The sequence below is a fragment of the Carcharhinus amblyrhynchos genome, chromosome 30, assembly GCF_965287045.1.
Source record: "Carcharhinus amblyrhynchos chromosome 30, sCarAmb.v2.hapA, whole genome shotgun sequence".
NCBI classification, from domain to species: Eukaryota; Metazoa; Chordata; class Chondrichthyes; order Carcharhiniformes; family Carcharhinidae; genus Carcharhinus; species Carcharhinus amblyrhynchos.
The window spans coordinates 3,012,237-3,035,375 of NC_137353.1; the positions used below are offsets into that span (position 1 = coordinate 3,012,237).

A 23,139-nucleotide genomic window follows, 5' to 3' on the forward strand; every position below is an offset into this window, starting at 1 on the left:
GGCGAAACATCCACTCTGTCTACTCTGTCAATCTCCCTCAGAGTCTTGTATCTAAATTAGACTTCCCCTCATTCTCCTCAATTCCAGCAAGTATAGGCTTCAAGTGCTCAATCTTTTTTAAGACAAGTCCTCAATGCCCTTGGACAGTTGGGGATGGACAACAAATACAACTTTGCTATTGTCTTCCACGTTGCAAGGACTTTAACAAAATTAAAATTGACAAATCATTTTTTGACAGATTGAATTGCATTAATGCTCTAGAAGATATTGACCATTCTAGGTGGGCTTTTATGTGAATATGTTGGTGCAATTTTTAATTTGTCTCCATTTTCCTTTACAGGATGCCAGGAAAGCATGTGCAGATGCCACTCTGGCCCAGGTAAGGATATAGTTAGTGATGGCACATGTTTGGCTACAAGCTTTTCCACCTTTAGGTATTTATACGTAATTTAATTATAAGCTTCAGGAAAAAGTGAATGTTTAAGAAGGGGAAGGTAAATCTTCTTTGTCAGTTGTCATTAGAGGATAGTCAAACAGGCTAGTCAGGCCACCAGCATGCATCCGTAAAGGACAGGCTGTTAAATTGATTTGTTTGTTGTTGAAATAATTTAGAATTTGAAGTGATTTTTAAAAATGCTGCCAATAAATGTACGGGTGTCCAAAAAATATTTGAAGTGAGGTGAAAGGAACCTATGAAATTTGAAGTATGAGAATATGGCTCAAACAGCAGCAAATAACTGAAAGACAGGAAAAAGGACTAAATGTGATTAACATTGGCATCTTGCAACCAGTCTAGTAGTCACTGTTCATAGAAATAATTTGGCTTTAGGCAGAGCAGGAATAACATTTGCTGAGTGATATCAAATTGGGGAGTTGCACAAGATATGAGGAAGATCTTGGAGGAATTCAAGGAGGTCATAAACAGATTAATGAACCAGGCCCATGGCCTTTGTAGATGAATGAAGAGATAATGTGTTTGTGGGGGTAAAAGGACAGTGGAACAAAATATATCTAGAGATAAATATTATCCATAAACCCTGCATGAGTCCAGCTAAAGCTTCAAAGATTTGTTTACTGAATGTTGAAATGAGTGAATCTATCCTCTTCAACCAATGGCGTTTTTTTTTAGTTGTGCGCTACAAAGTTTTCTGGCCCAAAATTTCCTTTTAATAGAGCAAATACACTTCCTAACCCATGGTGTTCACTGGCTAACTCTGCATTATAGATCGCAGAAATCCATTCAAAACCATGCCATGTTTATAGCATCACAGAACTTGCAGCATAGCGGACATTACCGCTATTTTAGCTCCCCTCCTGGACAGACAATCCCTCCAATCTCCTATTATATTTTTTAATGTTTATTTTGTCAAACATTGAAAGAATTTGTTTCTAACAGACCTCCCCTTTTATTATTCTGGGGCTAATTTAGTTTTTAGTGATCCCTGACCTGATTGGCTGACACCTTCCCATCTGCAAGAGATGATGGGAATGAAACCGTAGAACTTGGGTGTGTTGAATTGAGATTAAATGTTGCACTTCTTTTGGTGACTGAACAAGCTGAACCTGGGAAGGTAGAGTCTGCCACGTTACACATGAAGTTGCCCCTTTGTGTGGGATGATCTGTGCAGGGACCATGTTTGCAGGGCCGACGTCTGCTTTGAAGTTTCTGAAACCACATTGTTCTGGCAAATTCTAGCTGCCTACAGGTGTCACATTTACATTGATTATCAACTAGAGTTTATGTTGACTGCAGGTCTTCATGCATGCCAGGGCACCAACTTCCAAGCTGGCAAATCTTCACCATTTGTTTTTTCTTGGTATCTGTTTATTGTCCAATTGTCAGGATAGGATCTTTATCCTCATGTGCTCACAGAGAAAAGCAGACATAGGCAGCACGGTACCTTGGCAGCTTGAGGTGGATGGTGACTAACCTGTAGAATGTAATAATGCTTCCCACTGTTGGAAGTGCTGTAAACTGCCACCTTGCGTGTTGCTCCCTTGCTGGTAAGAATATAGGTGAATTGCCGTCCACATTTCTTTGGCAGCATAGCCTGAGGAGGCTTTGACTCCTCCCCCTCCCACCAACATTAAACTGAATCTAAAGCAAGAGTAGGAGTCCCTGCATTAAGGGCCCATTCAAGAATTGCATTTGCTTAAAGAGCTCATCAACTGCCTATAGGACACCCCAATGCCTGTAGCATAAGGAAATGAGTTCCATTTGTAGCAAGTTGAGAGCAGGTCAGGGTGTCCCCCACACCAGTCAGCCTGTGTATCATATCTCTGGGAACCAAAGTTTCTCTGTGACTCCCTGCAGTTCAATGTAGGGTACTTAGTTTCTGTGTGTCACCACAAGGAGGCACTACAGGGGTCTTGCTGTGGCAGAGACTGTACAGGCAGGAAAAACTTTATGCATTTGGCTGTTCCTTGTTAACAGTATGCTACCTAGTGCTAATGGATCATACAACTGTACTTGACATATGGCACCACCTGTAGCAAAGCCACTGGCAAACAAAACCATGAACAACTTCTTTAACCTTAAACCACAATCTTTTATTTTTTGACAGCCGAACATGTAACCAACTGTCACCCCAATCAGTGTACCAGTATTTAACTAATTACTTTAAGACCTCAGAACTTCGGCAAAATTGGATATAAGGAAGCAAATAGGATTCTGGATTTTGAATAGAAGGGGTTTATGGCAAGCAGTTGATAAATTGTAGAAGACTTTGACACCTTGTTTGTTTATAGTTCCAGATATTCTATTAAGGGAATGCTATCAATCATGGGAAGAGGTGTAACACAAATTAAAAGTTATAATGATGAAGGAAATAAACCATTTTAATTGGAAACAGAAAGGAAAGAGGAATATCAAGAATTTTGAAATTTGTAAAGTTTTAACAATCTTTTGGGGATTTGTAATGAGCTATTAAAATCAGTTGTCCACAGAATAATGAATTTTATAATAGAAGGGTATTAAAATTTTTACTTGGACAAGTCTTGTCAAAAATTAACATTAAAAAGAAAATAACTTCTTAGAATCCATAACCATACCATGGATTTGAACGGATTCCTGTAATCTACAATGCCGAGTTAGCCAGATTAGATATAATGGTCAGCGAAACTTTGTGGTTCCTCAATTTTTAAAGGCTTGTTATTTTTCTTGAAATGTTTGCACAACTTTTACAGTTTACAAGTCTTGCTGAAAAAATAGACACACTGAAGCTTTTCTTGCACTCAGCAGGACATTTCACAAGAATACCGATTTGTTAGAGTAAACAATTTATACTCAGAAGAAAGTGTTGATTGGTTAGGAAGCAGGCTCTGGTTGAGCTGTTGTCATGGAGACGGCATCACATGACTGAGAACTGCTAAGCATTGTTCGAATATCCAACATATAGATGATACCATTGCTAAATCTAAGTCTGCAGCTACACGTAATAATTTTGTATATGTCTTAATGGCTCCAAACTCCACCCAAATTTACCCTTGAAATGGAGCTGTCCATTAACTCCCTTTCCTTAATGTACTATTGATAAATCTGGCAACAAGTTCACTACCACAGTCTCCCTCAATCCTACCTTCACTGGTCGGTGTGCACTTGGGACTCTTAGAGTTCCACATGCTATAAGATTGGTCTTATTGACAGCCTTGTAAATAAGGCCTGATTCAACTGCTCATTGTGCAAATTTGATGCTAAATTAGGGTGCACCAAAGGTATCCTGCAGGATAGTGGCTACCCTGCTGGAATATTTTGCACTTTATATCTCTCAGACTTGGGCTGAAGGCTATTCACTTGCCCAGTCTACTTTGGACCACCCTAGAAAGGCAAGGTATCTCATAAATTTGAGCAGCGAGTGAAGCTAGCTGTTACACACTGCTACCGTGCAGTAGCAACATGAGTAGTATTCACCATTAACAGGAGCCGCCATCAAGCCAAAATGAAGTTTTGTCTATCACATGAGTAATGTCGTATATGAATTTCAGTGCCAGGGTGATGCGAGGTATGTAGACCATATGTTCCAAAGGCTGATGGGTCACATTAAACAACAGACGAGGTACAGACCATGCCCAACATGATTGCAAACTCTCTTCAAGCATTTGCCAAATAATTCTGTGTACTAAATTATGCTGACAACCAATTTAATTGTCAGTGGGGTTGCAGCATGTTGCACATTGTTTAAAAAAAATTTGCATCTTCTCTGTCTGTTTGGGTTTCCTCCCAGTCCGAGGATGTGTAGGTTAGGTGGATTGGCCATGGTAAACACGCAAGGTTATTGGAGTGGGGAGGGAGATAATCTTTCAGAGTTGGTACAGGCTCAGTAGGCCAAATGGCAGCCTCCTGCACTTTAGGGATTCTATGGATTTATGTGTACTGGAAGCTGCATATATTAATTCATAGGCCTGTTCTTTGAAGACAGAATGCATACACATTGCACCCATTTCAGCTAAACAAAATAAGTGACAGCCATTTGCTGACTCATTCCTCAGGGCAATGCTTTAACCGATCAGGCTCAAGCTGCTGGCTTGATAGTTAACAGTCAGTTGCCACCAACTTGTGCATTCTCCATGTCAACACCTCAACCAATCCGAGCCTCTTTGCCAACGAATCAGCACTTAAGGGCTACACAGTGATTAGCATTGCTGTGTCTCAATGCCAGGGATCCGGGTTCAATTCCAATCTTGGACAACTGTCCGTGTGGAATTTGCATGATCTCCCTGTGTCTGCATGGGTTTCCTTGCACAATCCAAAGTTGTGCAGTTAGGTTAATTGGCCACACTAAATTGCCCCTTAATGTCAGGGGGATTACAGGGTTAGGGTCTGTTGTAGATGCAGGCTCAATGGGCCAAATGAACTCTTCCTGCATTGGATGGATTCTAAGAATAATACTCTGTTCTCATACAGGGTGAATCTTTGTGTGGGTAATTGCGAAGCGTCCTGATTGCAAAATGAAAAGCTTTGACTTTTTTTCCAGCAGTACTTGAGTCTCTTCTATGAAATAACTATTAGCCAGTTTGTTTACTGATGTGTATACTGTGTTCACATTACAAAGGTGGCTAGATTAATTCATTTCAACACTCAGTCAGTAATTCTTTTTTTTGATTTCTAGGGTAGCTAATACCCTCATGCCCTTGTGGCAGACTGATGCAAAAGATTAATTCTCACAGGATCAGGGACAAACTAGCTAGATGGATTTGGAACTGGCTTGGCCATAGAAGTCAGAGGGTGGCAGTAGAAGGGTGTTTTTCTGAATGGAGGTCTGTAACCAGTGGTGTTCCATAGGGATCAATGCTGGGACTTCTGTCTATAAAATATAAATGACTTGGTTGGCGGGGGGGGGGAAATGTAGCTGGTCTGATTTAAGTTTGCGGATGATACTAAGATTGGCAGAGTTGCAGATTGGATAAAGATTGTCAGAGAATACAACAGAATGTGTAGACTGGAAAATTGGGCGGAGAAACAGCAGGTGGAATTTAATCAGGACAAATGCGAGGTGATACATTTTGGTAGACCTAATTCAGGTGAAAGCTATAAAATAAATGACAGAACAATGAGGAGCATGGACACAGATCTTGGAGTTCAGATCCACAAATCCTTAAGTGGAGCACAGGTGAAAAAGGTGGTGAAGAAAGCACATGGCATGTTTGCCTTCATTGGATGGGGTATCGCGTATAAAAATTGGCAAATTATATTACAGTTGTTTAAAGCATTTGTTAGACCACATTTGGGATGCTGTGTCCAATTCTGGTCAGCACACTACCAGAGGATGTGGAGGCTTTGGAGAGTGTGCAGAAAAGGTTGACCAGGATGTTGCCTGGTATTAGGTATGAGAAGAGATTGAATAAAGTGAGATTGTTCTCCCTGGAAAGATGGAGGATGAAGAGACGACCTGATAGAAGTTTACAAAGTTATAAAAGGTATAGAAAGGGTGAACTGTTGGAAGCTTTTCCCCAGGGCAGAAATGACAACTACAAGGGAGCACAAGTTCAAGATCAGGGGAAAGGTTCAGTGGAGATATGTTGGGGCAGTTTTTAAGAGTGGTGGGTGCCTGGAATGCACTGCCAAGTGAGGTGGTTGAGGCAGTTACATTAGCCCCATTTAAGACTCGTCTTGATAGGCATTTGAACAACGGGGAATAGAGGCTTAGATAGGTAAATGTGATTGGCGCAGGCTTGGAGGGCCAAAAGGCCTGCTCTTGTGCTGCTTTGTTCTTTGGATTTCAATTTTCATCTTGCACATTCAGCTACGAAAAATGCATTTAGAAATAATTGCAGTCAAAATCATCTTCATCTTGGACCATGACAGGTTAAACATGTTTTTGCTGCACTTAAGCTCAGGATGTGTCATGATATTACTGGCCTGTAGAATTTTCATGTAAACCAGAGTCTGCACACTGGAGAGAAGTTTGGTAAAATTATGGAGTTTAAATGTTCATAAAATTTTAAGATTTAATTTGCCATAGACAGTGTAAACAAATTTCAGAAATGGCATTTTAGTCCACCTATCCGTAGACGTACCACTGGACTTTCTCTACAGGGAAGATAAATCACTGAATGGACTTGGTCATTAACTCATGACATCTTAAATTACTAACCCCTATGCAAATATCTCTTTCCATTTATATGTCAATATTGAGAATAACCTCAATAAGCAGGTTAATGAGAAACCTGCTTGACTGCATTCATTCATTGTGCGCGTATCAGTAATCCGTATCAGTATTCAGTCAAACCAGATTTGCTGAAATGCTTTCCCTACCTATACCATTTTAGTTCCAAACTTTTCTGCAGATACTTTCTGCTTTCATAAAGTCATAAGAAATAGCTATTCGGCCCATTTGCGTCTGCCGCACCACCTCGATAAGATCATGGCTGCTCTATGCTTTTAACTCCCCTTTCCTGCCTGTATCCTATTTTATGTTTTCACCCTTGGATTTTTAATGTTTTTCGATCTTTCACCATCCTGGTGTCATGTAACTCATTATCCCACCATTTTAAACTTTCTACATAATAGTAAAATATATAAAGGATCATCTTTGTATGAGAGTTAACTGATCTCAACTTGCTATTTTCACTTCGGGAAGGAGATACTGAGCTGGGTTAATGGTAGAGATTCTATCTGAATTCTTATAACTGCTATTAAATTTTCCTTACTCGGAAAAGAATGTTTCATGATTACATTCATTAACCTGTTGACTTTGTCAATTTGATTTGCTCTATTATTGTCACGTGTATTAGTATGCAGTGAAAAGTATTGTTTCTTGCATATTATACACACAAAGCATTTGATTCGTAGAGTACACAGGGAGAAGGAAAGGAGTGAGTGCTGTGTGTAGTGCTACAGTTTGCCAGCTTCATAAATATACCAGCAGCAAAGCTTAGAAGAAAAATGTTGGACGTGCTGGAAATCTGAAACAAAAACGGCATGTGCTTGAAATACTGGCAGTATTTCTGAGTTCTGAAGTACTTGATTCCAAGGTCTAGCAGTACCTAGAGAGAGAGAAAAACAATGCTTCAGAACAAAAGGCTCTTCAGAATGTTCTGCAGAAGTGTCATGTTTAACTTGAAACAACTTTCCTGTCCTCAAATGCTGCCAGACTTGCTGAGTGTTTCCAGCAGTTGCTGTTTTTAGTTTAAGTGCGAAAGAATCTTTAAGTATTGGATTGCTTCAGGTTTATGGTTAATGTGATCATGGTTCTAAATTTCTTATGAAATAAGTGAACTGGAAAAGGTTCTCTGATGCAAGCTGACATTTTGTTTTGCTCTTTAGATCACAGCTAACATTGACCCAGTGGGTCGAATTCAGATGCGTACCAGGCGAACACTACGAGGCCACCTTGCTAAGATTTATGCAATGCACTGGGGTACCGACTCCAGGTGTGTACATCATTAGTTCTCTTGTTTTCTAAGTGTTATTATAGATTCAGATGGATGGTGACTGTTAGAGCAGTGGCATGGGATAAAGTAAGTTCATTAGGATTTTTTTGAAATAACAAACTGTCGTCTCATTGGCACAGTGCCATTTTAAATGGAATTTTGTTTGCTCCTTAATCCCAACAGGCCTGTTTTCATTACCTAATGACTCTGGAGAGAGACCAATGCACAACAGAAACATGTGGCATTCTGTAAAAACATAAAATGTTAACCATAGTGTTTTTAATACTGTGCATTTGCTGTCAAGCCTTGAAATGAATCAACTAATAAAGGACTGTATCACTTGCTAGTTATTTAGCACTGGGTTTCTTCGGGGGAGAGAGGGGTGGTTAACTTCAGCCTAATTATATTGTGAACAATGTTCAAATATGAAATATCTTTCTCTAATGCCATTAAAATTTATTGTCAATTTTACAAACTGAGCAATGGTTGGAATACAGTTTTTTTTAAATAGGATCCATCACAATGTAACTATTTTTAACGGGAAACCTGCTTGGCTGCATTCATTCTTGTGCGGATTTCAGTAATCCGTATCAGTATTCAGTCAAACAAGATTTGCTGAAATGCTGCAGGACAGTAAATGAAACAAATACTAACATGCCAATAGAGTTTAATGCAGCACAATTGATACATTGACATTTTAGGTTTTGCACATTCTGACATTGGAAACACTTTCATTTTCAATGCAAGATGATGCTTCATGCAAAGAAGGGTTTCAGCATCCAGATTTTCAAAACAATGGATGGATAAATGCACAAACCAAGACTTGGCTAATTAAACTGAAGCAGGTGTGGATTAGATCACTGGGGAAATCTGATTGCTTTGTGATTAGAAGCATCTGTACCCTGGAGACAATAAGGGAATGGGTTTGTTTAGATGAGCACTATGACCCAGCATTTCTGCAACTTTGCCAAATTCTAGTAGCAAATGGGTACACCCCTCCTCCTTTCATTCATCAGATGTGTGCTTTAATATAGTTTAGATATTTGTCCTTGGCCACCCACTTAGAAGTTGAATTTAAAGTATGTATTTATTGTTTCAAAAATGTCCCCTATTAAATCAAGCTTATTTTTTGAAATACAGATTTTAGTAAACATTCCATTGTTGAATATATATCTGACCAAAGCAGAGCCTTCCTCCACCTTCAGTCAGGTGGCTTGCTGTTTACCACTTCCAGCTGCTGTTTATGACTTTCATGAAAATAATGCATGGCACGCAAAATGTTTATTTATGGAATGGAATATTAAAGTTGATAATTATGGGTCCCTGTAACCTTAAAACTGTATAGACGTATACTTATTGATAAAGGATCCTAAACACAATGCATGTAGTGGTATATCTTTGAAGAGATTTTAACTGGTCGCTCTAATTTGATGCATTATGTTCAAAGATTTAAATTTGTCAAATTATTTGCCATAACTGCAATATGCAGGAAGCTAAATTGCATAGTGATTAGGTTAACATGAGACTTAATTAATGTTGCAGCTAAAATTCAGAAGCAGAAACTGAATTTTTTTAATTATTTAGATTAGTGTAGTGCAGACCTTGATTGTTATTGCTCCAAGTTATTGAACCCTTGATAATTAATGACGCACGAAGGAAAACCTGAGGTGTATATAACTGCACCTGTCATTAGAAGCACTGAAAATGAAAAATTTTAAACTCTTAATAATTTTACCTGTATTTTGATAAAATTGGAAATGTAATAGTGTCTAGTACCTGAGTGCCAAAAGTTAATGCTAACCAATTCCATTAAACATGTTATGTAAATAGAGTACAAAAGTGTGCTAAAACTGTGGACTTTTATTGTTTACCTCAAAGTATCAAGTTGAATTAATTAAAATGAAGTATCGTTTGTAAAATAGCTTTTTATAACAAATTATTTAGCTTTGATGTTGAAATATTTTGTAAAAAAGCAAAGTTGAAATCCACTGTACAGTAAATCTGAAATAATTGTTTATTTAAGAAACTTTTAAATCTATTTAGTATTGTGCTGACTTCGGTTTAGTGCATATGACGAGCAAAACAATCTAGTGGAATAGTCATTTTGAGAGCTACCTAATGCTATAGGCAGATACAAACTTTGATTTACCTGTGTTTAACCACATGTTTGTAAGGTGTTCTGGAGAATACACTTTGCTTGTATTTGTCATGTGAAACATTTACCTGTGGGTATTCAATTCTGTAAACTCTTGACTTGTAAACTTAGGGTATACAAAATACTTGAACTTATTATAGAATTTACAGATCAGTATTGAACTGTTGTGGTTGGACCTACTCCAAATTCTGAAAGTGGTATCAGCTGTTTTGTGTTTTTCTCCCTCTAGACTGCTAGTCAGTGCCTCCCAGGATGGGAAATTGATCATCTGGGACAGCTACACCACAAACAAGGTGAGTACAGTCTGTATTATGGATTTGAATTTGGCTCAAAGTTTCCATGGCTACATTTAACATGGTCAAGCACTCAATTTCCCCACAGCACCTAATTATGTTTAGCTGCAGCACTTGACCTAATGGATCACAATTATGCAACTTTAAAATTTTGTAAAATTACCTCCAGCAGCTCAATGGGTAGTAGCATCACCCGCTGCATAGATAAATCGTGCATGGAAGATCCTAATTTAACCCAATCTGGAAGTACTACCAGCCTAGTGTAAAGGAGGAACAAATTGGGAAATCTGCAGATGATACAAAAATTGACCATATAGTTGATAGGATAAATGCTGTCTCCAGAATTATATTAATGGTTTAGTTGAGTGGGCAGAAAAGTGGCAAATGGAATTCAGTGCAGAGAATTGAGGTAATGCATTTGGGGTGGGGCAGCAAAGCAAGGGAATGCACTATAGTATATTGAGGTAGAAGAAGTGAGACACTTTGGAGTGCATGTCCACATGTCTCTGAAGGTGACAGGGCAGCTTGATAAGGTCATGAAGAAAGTATTCCTTTATCGGATGAGGTATTGAATACAAAAGCAGGGGTTTAATGCTGGAACGGCGTAAAATGTTGTTTGGCCAATGAGGATAGATTGAATAGGCTGGGTTGTTTTCCTCGACAGAAGGTTGAGGGGTGACCTAATCCAAGTGTACAAAATTGAGCAGCTTAGATAGGTATAGAAAGGAAAGACCTGTTTTCCCCTAGCCAAGTAACATCAGGCATAGGTTTAAGGTGATTGGCAGAAGGATTAGAAGAGACATGGGGAAACGGGTTTTCACCCAGAGGGTGTCTCTGGTTGAGACAGAAATGCTCAACTCATTGAAAAGGTACCTGGATCTGCAGCTGAGGTGCTGTAATCTGCAAGGCTACGAACCAGGTGCTTAAAATTGGGATTGAAGTACGATGCTGGTTTCTATTTTCTTTATCTTGGCTGGAGCAGAACCAATGGACTGAATGGCCATTTTCTGTCATATTCTTTCTATGGTTCTATTTATAACAAGTCTATCATTATTTTACCTTAACTGTTGGACTTTAACAAATTATTTTTGAATGTGAAGTGCGGCAAAAATATGACTATGGTAAACGTTATTAAAGAACACAAGGTGTGAACACTTGCAGATCGGGTCTCATGAATGTCCTCATTCACCATGAGTACATATTTTTGCAAGTTATACAGTAATATCAACACCCTCATGTCAAGAAGCTTCTGCTGCTTCCCCAGTTTTCCTTTGCTTAGGATGCCAAACCTGCCCCTGTCCTTTACTTAAGCCCGTGTTTCTCTCTCACCCCTTGTATGACCTCCAAATTCATCCTACTGCCACCATGTTGCTGAATATCCAACTCCTTTCCAAGCCTCTGAGTTATAAATATTTCCTAGGTGATGTCTCCCTTCCTTTCCAAGCTACCATCATAAGAACATAAGAAATAGGAGCAGTAGGCCATCTAGCCCTTCGAGCCTGCCCCGCCATTCAATAAGATCATGGCTGATCTGACGTGGCTCAGTTCCACTTTCCTGCCTTCTCCCCATAACCCTTAATCCCCTTGCCTATCAAAAACCTATCTACCCACGTCTTAAATATATTTAGCGAGGCAGCCTCCACCACTTCAACAGGCAGAGAATTCCAGAGATTCACCACCCTTTGAGTGAAGAAGTTCCTCCTCAGCTCCATTCACCACCTCCCTTTCAAAACAAATAATTCCATTCATCTTCGTAAACTTGCCCTGTTTCAAACTTTTCTCAAGTATGAACCGCTCAGAAGGAGTTATGTGAACAGGAAAGGTTAACTGTGTTTCTCTCACCATAGATGCTGCCAAAACTGCTGAGTTTATCCAGTATTCTGTTTTTGTTTTAGAATTCCAGCGTCCGCAGTGTTCTGCTTTTATTATTTGTTAAATATGCTGTCACTTCCCAAATTATCTCCATCTTTCTTGCAACTCTCCTGAATCTTTCAAACTCTGTCACTAAACCTTAATCAAGGCCACAAATGACATTTTTGTGACCTTTTTATAGTGCATGTTTCTTCTTCGTGTGCAGGTGTTGACAGGGTTGCTGCGCCTTCCCTTTCCAATACTGGTTCATGTCCAGCTCAGGGGGCCTGTCCTCTTATTCTTCTCTTCCTTATCCAGTTGTAGTCACAAAATTGCCAGCAGTGCTTCTTTTTCCCTTCATGCTGTTGTCTCAAGTGCCCAAAGTATGTTTTCTTGGTGCCCTTCTCTCCCATTCAGGGAATGTTAGGAAAACTTTGCACCCTGCTTCAAACTCTGTATCCTTGTCAGTGACAATGCCATTCTTCACCTGTCTGATGGCTAGCAGCTTTGGAATCCTATTCAATATTAAGCTGTGCTGGTGATCCCATAATCTGGTTGCCGCAGTGCGCCTCGTACGTAATACATTGCTGTTACTGCACATTGATGGGGAGAACTTGTTGTTTAAGTTGGAGGGAGTGACAATCAAAGGATGCTTTGTTTTTGTTACTGTTGAGCTTGTTGGGTATTGTTGAAGTTGCACTCCACCAGGCGAGTATTCCATTGTAGTGATTAAGTTTTTGTATCACAAGTAGGCTTGCATTCACACAGCAATGAAGTTGTTGTGAAAATCCCTTAGTTGCCACACTTTGGCACCCCGTCGAGTACACTGAAGGAGAATTTAGTGTGGCCAGTGCACCTAACCAGCATGTCTTTGGCTTTGGGGAGTCAGAAGATATTATTTTGCACAGAATTCCCAACCTCATGTCCTAAAAACATGAAACATAGAATCTGGAAGCAGGAGTCAGCCATTCGATCCTTCGGGCCTACTCCACCATTCATTTTGATCATGCCCCCCACCATTATCCCTTGATCCCTTTTAGCCCTAAGAATTATATCTTAATTTCTTGAAAACACACAACCTTTTGGCCTCTGAGATTCACCACTGTCTGGGTGAAGACATTTCTCCACACCTCAATCCAGAAAGGTTTAGCCCTAGTTCTGGACTCCCTCCCCCCCAAAATCCGGATTATTCTTTCTGAATCTACCCCGTCTAATCGTGTTAGAATTTTATAAGTTTCTGAGATCCCCTCTCTCTCTTCTAAACTCCAGTGAATATAATCTTAACCGGCTTAGTCTCATTTGACAGATTGCCATCCCAGGAATCGGCCTAGTAATCTTTGCTGCAGTCCTGCTGTAGCAAGGATATCCTTCCTCAGATAAGCACACCAAAATTGCACACTATACTCAAGGTGTAGCCTCACCAACTCCCTGTACAATTGCAACAAGACATCCCTATTCCTATATTCAAATCCTCTTATGAAGGCCAATGTAGCATTTGCCTTCACTGCCTGCTGTACCTGTTGCACACTCAGCGACTGACGCATGAGGAGACCAAGATCTTGCTGAATATTCACCTCCCTCAATTTACAATCATTCAAATAATCTCCCTTCCTATTGTTACAACTGAAGTGAGTAACCTCACATTTATCCACATTAATGCATCAGCCATGAATATACCCACTCGCTCAGCCTGTCCAAATCACACTGAAGCATCTCTGCATTCTCCTCACAGCTCATCCTCCCACCCAAATTTGCATTATCTACAAATTTGGAAAAGGTACATTTTGTTCCATGTTCCAAATCATTAATTAATAATGTGATTAGTTGGGGTCCAGGTGGGGGCCCTGCGGAACACCACTAGTCACTGACTATCAATCAGAGAAAGACTATGCCAACTCTTCGCTTGCTGTCTGCTAACCAGCTTTCTATCCATTTCAAGACACTATCCGCAATCTCATGTGCTTTAACTTTACGTAGTAGTCTATTATGTGAGACCTTGTCAAGCCTTCTGAAAGCCTTAAGTAATCAGCATCCACCAGTTCTCCATGGTCAACTCTACTAGTTACATCCTCAAAAAAATTCCAGTAGATTCACCGAATATGATTTTGTGTTTGTAAATGCATGCTGATTATGTCTGATTATACTACTGTTTTTCAAATACTGAATTATGAAATCTTTGATAATGGATTCTAGCAACTTCCCCAGTAACTATGCTAGGCTCACTGGTCTGTAATTCCCTGTTTTCTCTCTACCTCCCTTTTTGAATAGTGGGTTGCATGAGGTACACACCAATCTGTAGGAACCAGTCCAAAGATCAAAGAATTTTGGAAAGTGACCACCAATGAAGCTACTATTTCCTAAAGTACCCTGGGATGAAGATTAATAGACTCTGGAGATTTATCCACCATCAGTCGCATCAATTTTCCTAAAACCATTTCTCTACTAATGCTGAATTACATCAGCTCCTCACTAAAACTTGTTTCTCTCAGAACTTCTGGTACATTATTTATATATTAATCACAAAGGACGAATTTAGTTTCTCAGTAATTCCTTTGTTCCCAGTTGTGAGTTCTCCTGTTCATGACTCTTAAGGGGTTTACATTTGTTTTTGTCAATCTTTTTTGTTTTATGTACCTATAGAAGCTTTTACAGTCAGTTTTTGTTATCCACTAGATTACTTTCATATGCTGCTTTCCCCTTAATCAATCCCTTGGTCCTTTAGCTGAATTTTAAACTGCTCCCAATCCTCAGGTCTGTTGCTTTTTTTGTCAATTTGTATGCTGCTTCCTTGAATCTTGGATTGTCTCTAATTTCCCTTTGTAAGCCATGGTTTGGTCACAGTTTCCTTACCACTCTTGTGCCAAACAGGAATAAACAACTTGGAGTTCATCTATTCGTTCCTTAAATGCTTACCACTGCCTGTCCATTGCCTTTCCTTTGAGTAATGTTTCCCAGTCCGTCATGGCCAATTCATGTCTCATACTGTCATAGTTACCTTTATTGAGATTCAGGATCCTGGTTTCAGAACCAACTATGTCACCATCCACCTTGTGGAGATGCCAGCTTTGGACTGGGATAAACACAGTAAGAAGTCTCTCAACACCAGGTTAAAGTCCAACAGGTTTATTTGGTAGCAAAAGCCACGAGCTTTCGGAGTGCTTGCCGCTCCTTCATCAGAACGGCCTTCACAACACATGACAATGCAGAGTCGCTGAGCAGAGACTGATAGCCAAGTTCTGCACACGAGGACAGCCTCAACCGGGATCTTGGGTTCATGTCACACTATCATAATCCCCATGACTTGCCTGGCCTTGCAAAATCTCACTACAATACAAATCTCTTTAACCTGTGCTTAACACTATCTCCACTCACATTGTCTGTACCTTTTGAGACTCGATTACCTGTAAAGACTTGCATTCCAACATTATTTTGTGAATTGAGTTTGTGTCTTTGTACGTCCTGTTTGTGAACAGAACTGCCACTCACCTGATGAAGGAGCAGCAAGCGCTCCGAAAGCTAGTTGCTTTTGCTACCAAATAAACCTGTTGGACCTTAACCTGATGCTGTGAGACTTCTTACTATCCACCTTGCCAACTAATCCTTTTGCATTGCACAATACTCAGTCCAGCGTAGCCTGTTTCCTTGTTGGTATTGATCCAGAAAATCAGCCCATATACACTCTTCTATTGTACTGTGACTAATTTGACTCTCCCAATCTATATGCAGATTAAATTCACCCATAATCTCAGATGTTTCTTAGGCACATGCCTTTCTGATTTCCTGTCAAATACTCTTCCAAATGTTGCCACTATTGTTTGGTCGGTCTACCACCCCTACAAATGTTTTTTGCCTCTTGGTGTTTCTTAACCTATACAGATTCCACATTGTGTGCACTAATATCTTTCCTCAATATCATATCGATACCATCTTTAATCAACAATGCATCTCCACCATCTTTTCTTTTGTCTGTCCTTCCTAAACACTGCGTAGCTCTCAATGTTTAGTTTCCATCCTTGGAGCCATGTCTCCGTAATGCCACCACATCATACCCCTTTTACATCTTTCTGCGCAACCAATTCATCCATTTTGTTTCGAATGCTCCAAGTGTTCAGGTACAAATTATTAAGGTGAGCCCTTTTAATGTTTCTTGTCCCATTCCTACTATTTTTCACTCTGGCCCTTGATTTACCTTTATCATTTTTCTTATTCTCCTAGCTGTCTTTTCCTCTTGATTTCCCCTGCTCTGAATCCTTGCATAGGTTCTTGTAGTCATAGTATTTAAATCGTTGGTACAGTTAAATTTTTGGTCAGTGGTAACCCTCGAAATATTAATGGGGAAATCAAGCAGTGATAATGCCTTTGAAAGTTAGGACATGTGGCAAAAACTGCCCCAGTATCTGAGGAGCTGCAGCTGTACTGAACACTGCATTCATCAGCAAGCACCCACTTTTGACATTTTTTGGAGGGAATATACGAACATAAGAATTAGGAGCAGGAGAAGGCCACTTAGCCCCTTGAGCTTGCTCTACCATTCAATCCCACAACACCTGCTGTTAACCTTTCATCCTCTTGTTAATTAAGAATCTGTCCAGCTCAGCCTTAAAAAAATTCAGAGATTCTGCTTCTGCTGCACTTTGAGAATGCGTTCCAGAAACTCGTGACCCTCAAATAATTTCTCCATCTCCAACTTAAATAAGTAATCCCTTATTTTTAAACAGTGACCCCTAGTTCCAGATTCTCCGACAAGAAGAAACATCTGCTCCACATCCACCTTGTCAATACCCCTCAGGATTTTGTGGTGTTGATCAAGTTGCCTCATGCTTTTCTAAACTCATGCATACAAACCTAACCCACCTGACACTTCATCCATTCTCTGAGCTGCTAATATATTTACATATTTTCTTAAATGAGGAGACCATGGGAAGGGCAAAGTAGCTGAAGATGATTGGGCATGGGACACTAACCTCAGGAGCTCCTGTAATAACTGGCCTCCAATGACCAAGTCCATTTATTTTTGTGCTAATTATTGCTCCAGCCAGTGGAGAATTCCCTCCCCCTCCTAATTGCCAATTTTGCCAAGGTTCCTTGATGACACACTTGACCAGCCTCTTTTCCTTTCCCCTCACCCTGGTGTCTACACCTTCATCCATCTAGATCCCATACTGTGGAATTTGTTCCTTAAAGCACACTTTTTTGACAAAAGCTTTTTTTGTCACAGTACCAATGAAGGAGATATTGGAGTGTGTGTCTGATGTCTCTGTGGAATACTTCCTCAAAGCTGCTGTGTAAATACAGGTGCTTGTTGATTTTGTTTTAAAAATTAAATTAAAATTTTTGGCCCAAGCAAGAAAAATTAGTGATTATAAAGGAAGATCCACCTGGAAAAGTTTCCTTAGTTTTGTGGAATAATTTTGATGAAAGGATTCTGTTTTATGTCTTTTTAATAAGGTCATTCATTCAACATTCCATAATGACTTCACTGGTTCCAGAATTAGGTTCTGGTGAATAATGCGCAAGTCAAAGGTCCTCCGTTTAGGGCATTTTGTAACCAATAATAGGTTACCAATAACACATTGTAAAGTGACAAACAGCCATAAGTTTAAAATTTAATGAAAAATGATTGATTTGTAACATGGCATCTTAATAGCCACCTGATCAGAGCAACAGCAAGAAATGCTTTCTGGTCCCTTGTGTATCTTATTTATCCTGTTGTACATCAATAAAAGTAACTCTGAACATTTATCTGTCGTGTTGAGGCTGGGAGAAAGCTGCTCCCTCCCCAGCTCTCCTTCAGACATTTTTATCATGTGATCATCAGAAAAAGCAAATTGGCTTCAACTGAAACTCAAAATATTTTTTGTCCTGCTTTCTCTCAGAAACTACGCCCAGTTATTTTGGTTCAGATTGTGTTTGCCACTATAAATTGCAATCATTTGTGGATCTCGTGGTTTTGTTTCTTACACATTGGAGGATACAGTGGATGTACCTGGTAAATGTGGACAGTAAAGTCAACAGTGACGTTTTCTAATTAGCTCATGAAAGTGTTTTTTTTTGTTAAACAGCTTTTGATCTCAATATTTTCTTATGCTGTACAGACATGTTAACTTTTTATTGAATCAATTTAAATTTTGGTGGACAGCCTTAATACAAAAGGATAGAATACTTATTTGAGATAAGCATTCCAAAGCAATTCACTTTTTTCACTAGGTTCACTTTCATCCACTTTTTTTAATGAGTCCCCATGTTCATTACTAATGGATTATTGGTGCATTAATAGGAATAGTATTCCTTATGCAAAGTGATGTTGCCCAACTATATTATTTAACCACAAATTTGTACATGCTAGTTTCTGCCATTTTCATTTTCCTCATTTCATTGAATTTTGAGGCGCTGTTAATGCAGTGTCACTATCTACTAGGAATTAGATTGTGACAGACCAGTTGATGTCTTCAGAAACAGCTTTTTGATCCTCTCTACACTGGCTTCAGGGGAATACTGGATTGTTGTCATTCATCCAACATGAGGCCTGAGTGTAAATATGATATAATCAGTTCTGTGGTGTAATATGGGAAGTTTCAGAATATTCTATTCAAATGGAGAAATTAGTATATTGCCAGAAAGAATATTACAACTGTAACTGTGTAGATCAGTATTAAAAATTAATGATAGAAAAATCCAGATAGTTATGGGAATGCTATTTGAATTTTTTTTAAACTTGAGATCTTTGTGTCCTGGCGAGGCAGTGTATTGAATGTATTCCACTTGACCCTCTTACCACACCTGTCAGAGTTGCACAAATTCTGATGTTCAGCCAAGTATCAGTGCAGATGAATTTGATTCTCGAGTTACGTTCTTTGTGGTTGATGTTTTCAAGAATATTATGAAACCAAGACCAACAACAATGTAAATTAGCAAAATTAACTGTAAAGCATCAAAGGAAATTCATAATCTTCTGCTCTTGTTTGGTAATAAGGTGAATTTTTAAAATCTATTTGAGACAGTATTCTCAATGTGCATTATAAATAAGGTATCATGTCAATATGTACTACTATTGTGTTCCTTGTGCCTAAATAATAGGTTCATGCCATTCCTCTGAGATCTTCCTGGGTCATGACTTGTGCATATGCCCCTTCTGGTAACTATGTTGCTTGTGGTGGCTTGGATAACATCTGTTCCATTTATAACCTGAAGACCCGTGAAGGAAACGTCCGTGTGAGTCGTGAGCTGGCTGGACATACAGGTAAGGAGTCCCAGCTGGCAGTTAAGGCTGTTTTCCTATAAAGACACAGATGTTTGTATTAATCTTAATGGACATTTTGACTCAATGTATGGCTGTGCCTTGTCCCAATAAAAAGGGATGGGGATTGGATGAAAAATGGAGCTGATGTGGAAATTCAACCTTGACATTATTGCATAGCAGTGCAGGTTGGTGGATTGTCTAGCCTCCTCCTGTTTCTTAGCTCTGAGGAATCTATTGAAACTACAGATTATTTGGGGGATGTACCTAATAACCTGGGTAATTCTGCACCCTTTAACTTTCTCCAAAGGCAGAATTCCTTTAAATGCTATGGCAAGTTTTACCTTTGAAGCTAAAAGAAACAGTTGAAGTTAATGAGACTTTATTGTAGATAATCATGTATGGTGACTTCAACGATTCTTTCCTAATGTTCTGAATGTTGGTGTCGTTCCTCCCTGGCTCTACATTATACCATAATTAATTGGGCACAGTGGATTTCACCCATTAAAACTCCGTTATTGAGTAAGAGCGTATCATTTTCTGACCCTGGTTTCAGCCACGTCTCTCAATTTCATTGTCACTGGTCACCGTGAGAGACATGGCCTGGATGTTCCTATGTCTTGGCATGGAGGACAGAGGTCAAACCAAGTCCTTACATTTGATCACAATAACGATGTTACCTGCACAAGAAACGGCAATAAATATTGCGTAGAGGAATTAAAGGAATACCTACTGTCTTAATGAGAACATTGACCACTATGCAGCATGTTTATACTGAGTGCATTGCAGTTTCAGGCTGAAGTGCTTCATTGAGGGTTGAGTCTTCTAAGATGTTAACAGATCCTCAATGTTTGGACATCGTGGTACTCAGATGGCGGATCCCTGATAAATTGATGTACCAAATGTTTCGGTTCTCCCTTTGTAGAGTTATGAGGAACATTTTTCTCCTTTACTGCAATGAGTATCTGAGCCATGTAGGAAAGTCCAAGGTTTTCTTGTTTTCTACCAAGCTAGCTGATCTCAGCCTGATGTCCATGTGGACATCATAATTTTCCTCAGCTCTTTGAGGTTAAAGTGGCCAATCAGCTGTTAGTGCTGAAGGAAATATGTGGACATGAGTGAAAGCAGGAATGAACTTGACAGTGTAGTATAGCTTGCCAGTTGTCTATTCCATAATCACCATCACCCGTAACCGCACGGGAACACAAATTTGGCACTCACTCCGCTCATTGGCGTTGCACAGTGTTGCTGATCTGTGCCTATCGAATGCTTAGTGCCTGCTTGCTCACCTCGTGCCATTTCACTCCCTGTCCCACTTGTTGCTTGGGTTGCCAGCTAACTGCCTCTTTCCCAACTCTTGACTACTTTGTTTGCCACTCTCCTCACTGCTTGTAGATCATGAGGTAGCAGAGCAGCAAATGAGAGGAAGGCAGTGAGGAGTTGTGGGTGAGCAGGGCAGCAAACAGAATTGCAACCCTGGGATTTTTAACTGGTATTTTGGGATTCCATTTTTCTGTGAAAATTGAAGCTCTTACCCATGGTGAAAATAACATTTTATTGATGCTTAAATATTTACATTGCTCAGTATTATGGATGGTCCAATTCTTCAATAGAGGCACCTACCTATCTGTGGTGTTAGTGATGTTGCAGGCACTGCAACTGCATGTCCCATGAATGCTATTTTTAACTTGACTATAGGAGGAGGGTGACTAAAAATAAGTACAGATTTTGACACTTCTTATACACCTGCAGTTTTAATGATTTCAGCTTTAACTGTTCTTGATTACAGGTTATCTGTCCTGTTGTCGCTTCCTGGATGATAATCAAATTGTAACCAGTTCAGGAGACACCACTTGGTGAGTGTTGAAATCATACCATTAGACTATTTTAAAAAATATGTTTCGAAGTGTACTGTCAGGTGAGCAGCTTATGTTCATGTAGTATTCAAGGTACTGAGTATAAGTTGGGCACAGTGTTGAAAATGTCATCTTTTCAATGCTTATGTGCATTTAATCTAATTTGAAATATCTAAGGATTGTATCCTTGAAGTGCAGTAAGGAATCATCGGGATTAAATTACTGGGAAAAGATCTGGCGGGGTGAAGATTAGAACATAGAACAGTACAGCACAAAACAGGCCCTTCGGCCCTCGATGTTGTGCTGAGCTATGTCTGAATCCAAGATCAAGCTATCCACTCCCTATCATTCTGGTGTGCTCTGTGCCTATCCAATAACCGCTTGAAAGTTCCTAAAGTGTCCAATTCCACACCTCAGCCACTCTGAATAAAGAACCTATCTCAGACATCCCTCCTATATCTCCCACCATGAACCTTATAGTTACGCCCTCAGTAACAGCTACATCCACCCGAGGAAATAGAATGAATGTTCATAGACTATCTATCCCCCTCGTTATCTTACAAAATTCTATTAAGTTGTGTCTCATCTTCCTCCGCTCTAAAGAGAAAAGCCCTAGCTCCCTCAACCTTTCCTCATTAGACCTACCCTCCAAACCAGGCAGCATTGTGGTAAATCTCCTCTACGCTCTCTCCAATGCTTCCACATCCTCCTCTATAATGAGATGACCAGAACTGCACACACTATTCCAAATGTGGTGCAGAAAGTAAAATGCTTTTTGAGGTTTGTATGGTCACAAGGAATTGGACAGATGTAAAATAATGTCACAGTTACAAATTAAACCAAGTATATTGAGTAAAATTACATGGAAAATGTCACTGCCAGACGGATACCAGCCTTAGTTTGAATATTAGATGTTGCTTCGTGATCTATTAGACATGAGTTATATCTTTCTTGCTTGACTCATCAATTTGGTGTGGAGATTGAAATATTTTGTCAGGCGTGAGTGTGGAACGAAATAGGATATCGTAAATAGGTTGGCCTTGACTTGTTACAGTTTTATATAAACATCTGATTATTTTGTACAAGCAAATGACAGGGTGGGGTCATCAGGATGATGTATTTGACCCCTTTATACTTGTTGATTCCAGTTTAAATTGATTGCCTTCCCTGTTCAGTTGTCCCCAGCACAGCGCTTGGGTTAAAGTTGTATGCAGATTTTAAACACAGATGTTGGAGTTGCTCAGATGAAATGTTGGCAGTTGAGATTGTTGAATTGCTAATTTGAAGCATTCTTTCTTGTTTTCTCTCATCAGTGCTCTTTGGGACATCGAAACTGGGCAGCAAACAACTACATTTACTGGTCATACTGGTGATGTCATGAGCCTTTCTCTTGGCACTGATACAAGGCTTTTCGTCTCTGGTGCTTGTGATGCCTCGGGAAAACTTTGGGACATTCGAGATGGCATGTGCCGACAGACTTTCACTGGACATGAGTCTGACATTAATGCCATCTGTGTAAGTTTTAGTTTTATCTTTCATGGGTTTGTGTGAGACAGGAGTAATGCCATTTTAATTATTGATCAAGTAGAACCAACTGTGGTTTAAGCCTTCTCTTAACCTAGTAAAATATTTGTGTGACCATTATTTATATCCTATTTCGTTCGTCTATATTATCAAAGTAATTTTTTAAGAGGTTTGAGAATTTCTTTGGAGTGTAAAATAACAGTGCTGTCCAGAATCTCGCATCAAATAATATGATCAGAAGAAGCTCCTAGGCACAGAAAAGGTAAAGTACATTTTCTATTTATGGGACTTGGGCATCGTTGACAAGGCCAGCGCTTATTTTCTATCCCTAATTGCCCTATGGAAAGTGGT

The 23,139-nt window shown here is 39.5% G+C and overlaps 1 protein-coding gene across 4 annotated transcripts in view; it reads left to right on the forward strand.

The window, feature by feature from the left end:
• The window catches only part of LOC145360050 (guanine nucleotide-binding protein G(I)/G(S)/G(T) subunit beta-1), an 82,782-nt gene that overhangs the window by 53,439 nt on the left and 6,204 nt on the right, over positions 1-23,139 (forward strand). For all 4 annotated transcript variants that reach the window (XM_080214958.1, XM_080214959.1, XM_080214960.1 and 1 more), the window contains exons 3-8: positions 341-379; positions 7,766-7,872; positions 10,257-10,320; positions 19,249-19,411; positions 21,198-21,264; positions 22,578-22,779. In XM_080214958.1, the coding sequence (XP_080071084.1) occupies positions 341-379; positions 7,766-7,872; positions 10,257-10,320; positions 19,249-19,411; positions 21,198-21,264; positions 22,578-22,779 (642 nt within the window). The remainder of the gene's footprint in view (positions 1-340; positions 380-7,765; positions 7,873-10,256; positions 10,321-19,248; positions 19,412-21,197; positions 21,265-22,577; positions 22,780-23,139) is intronic.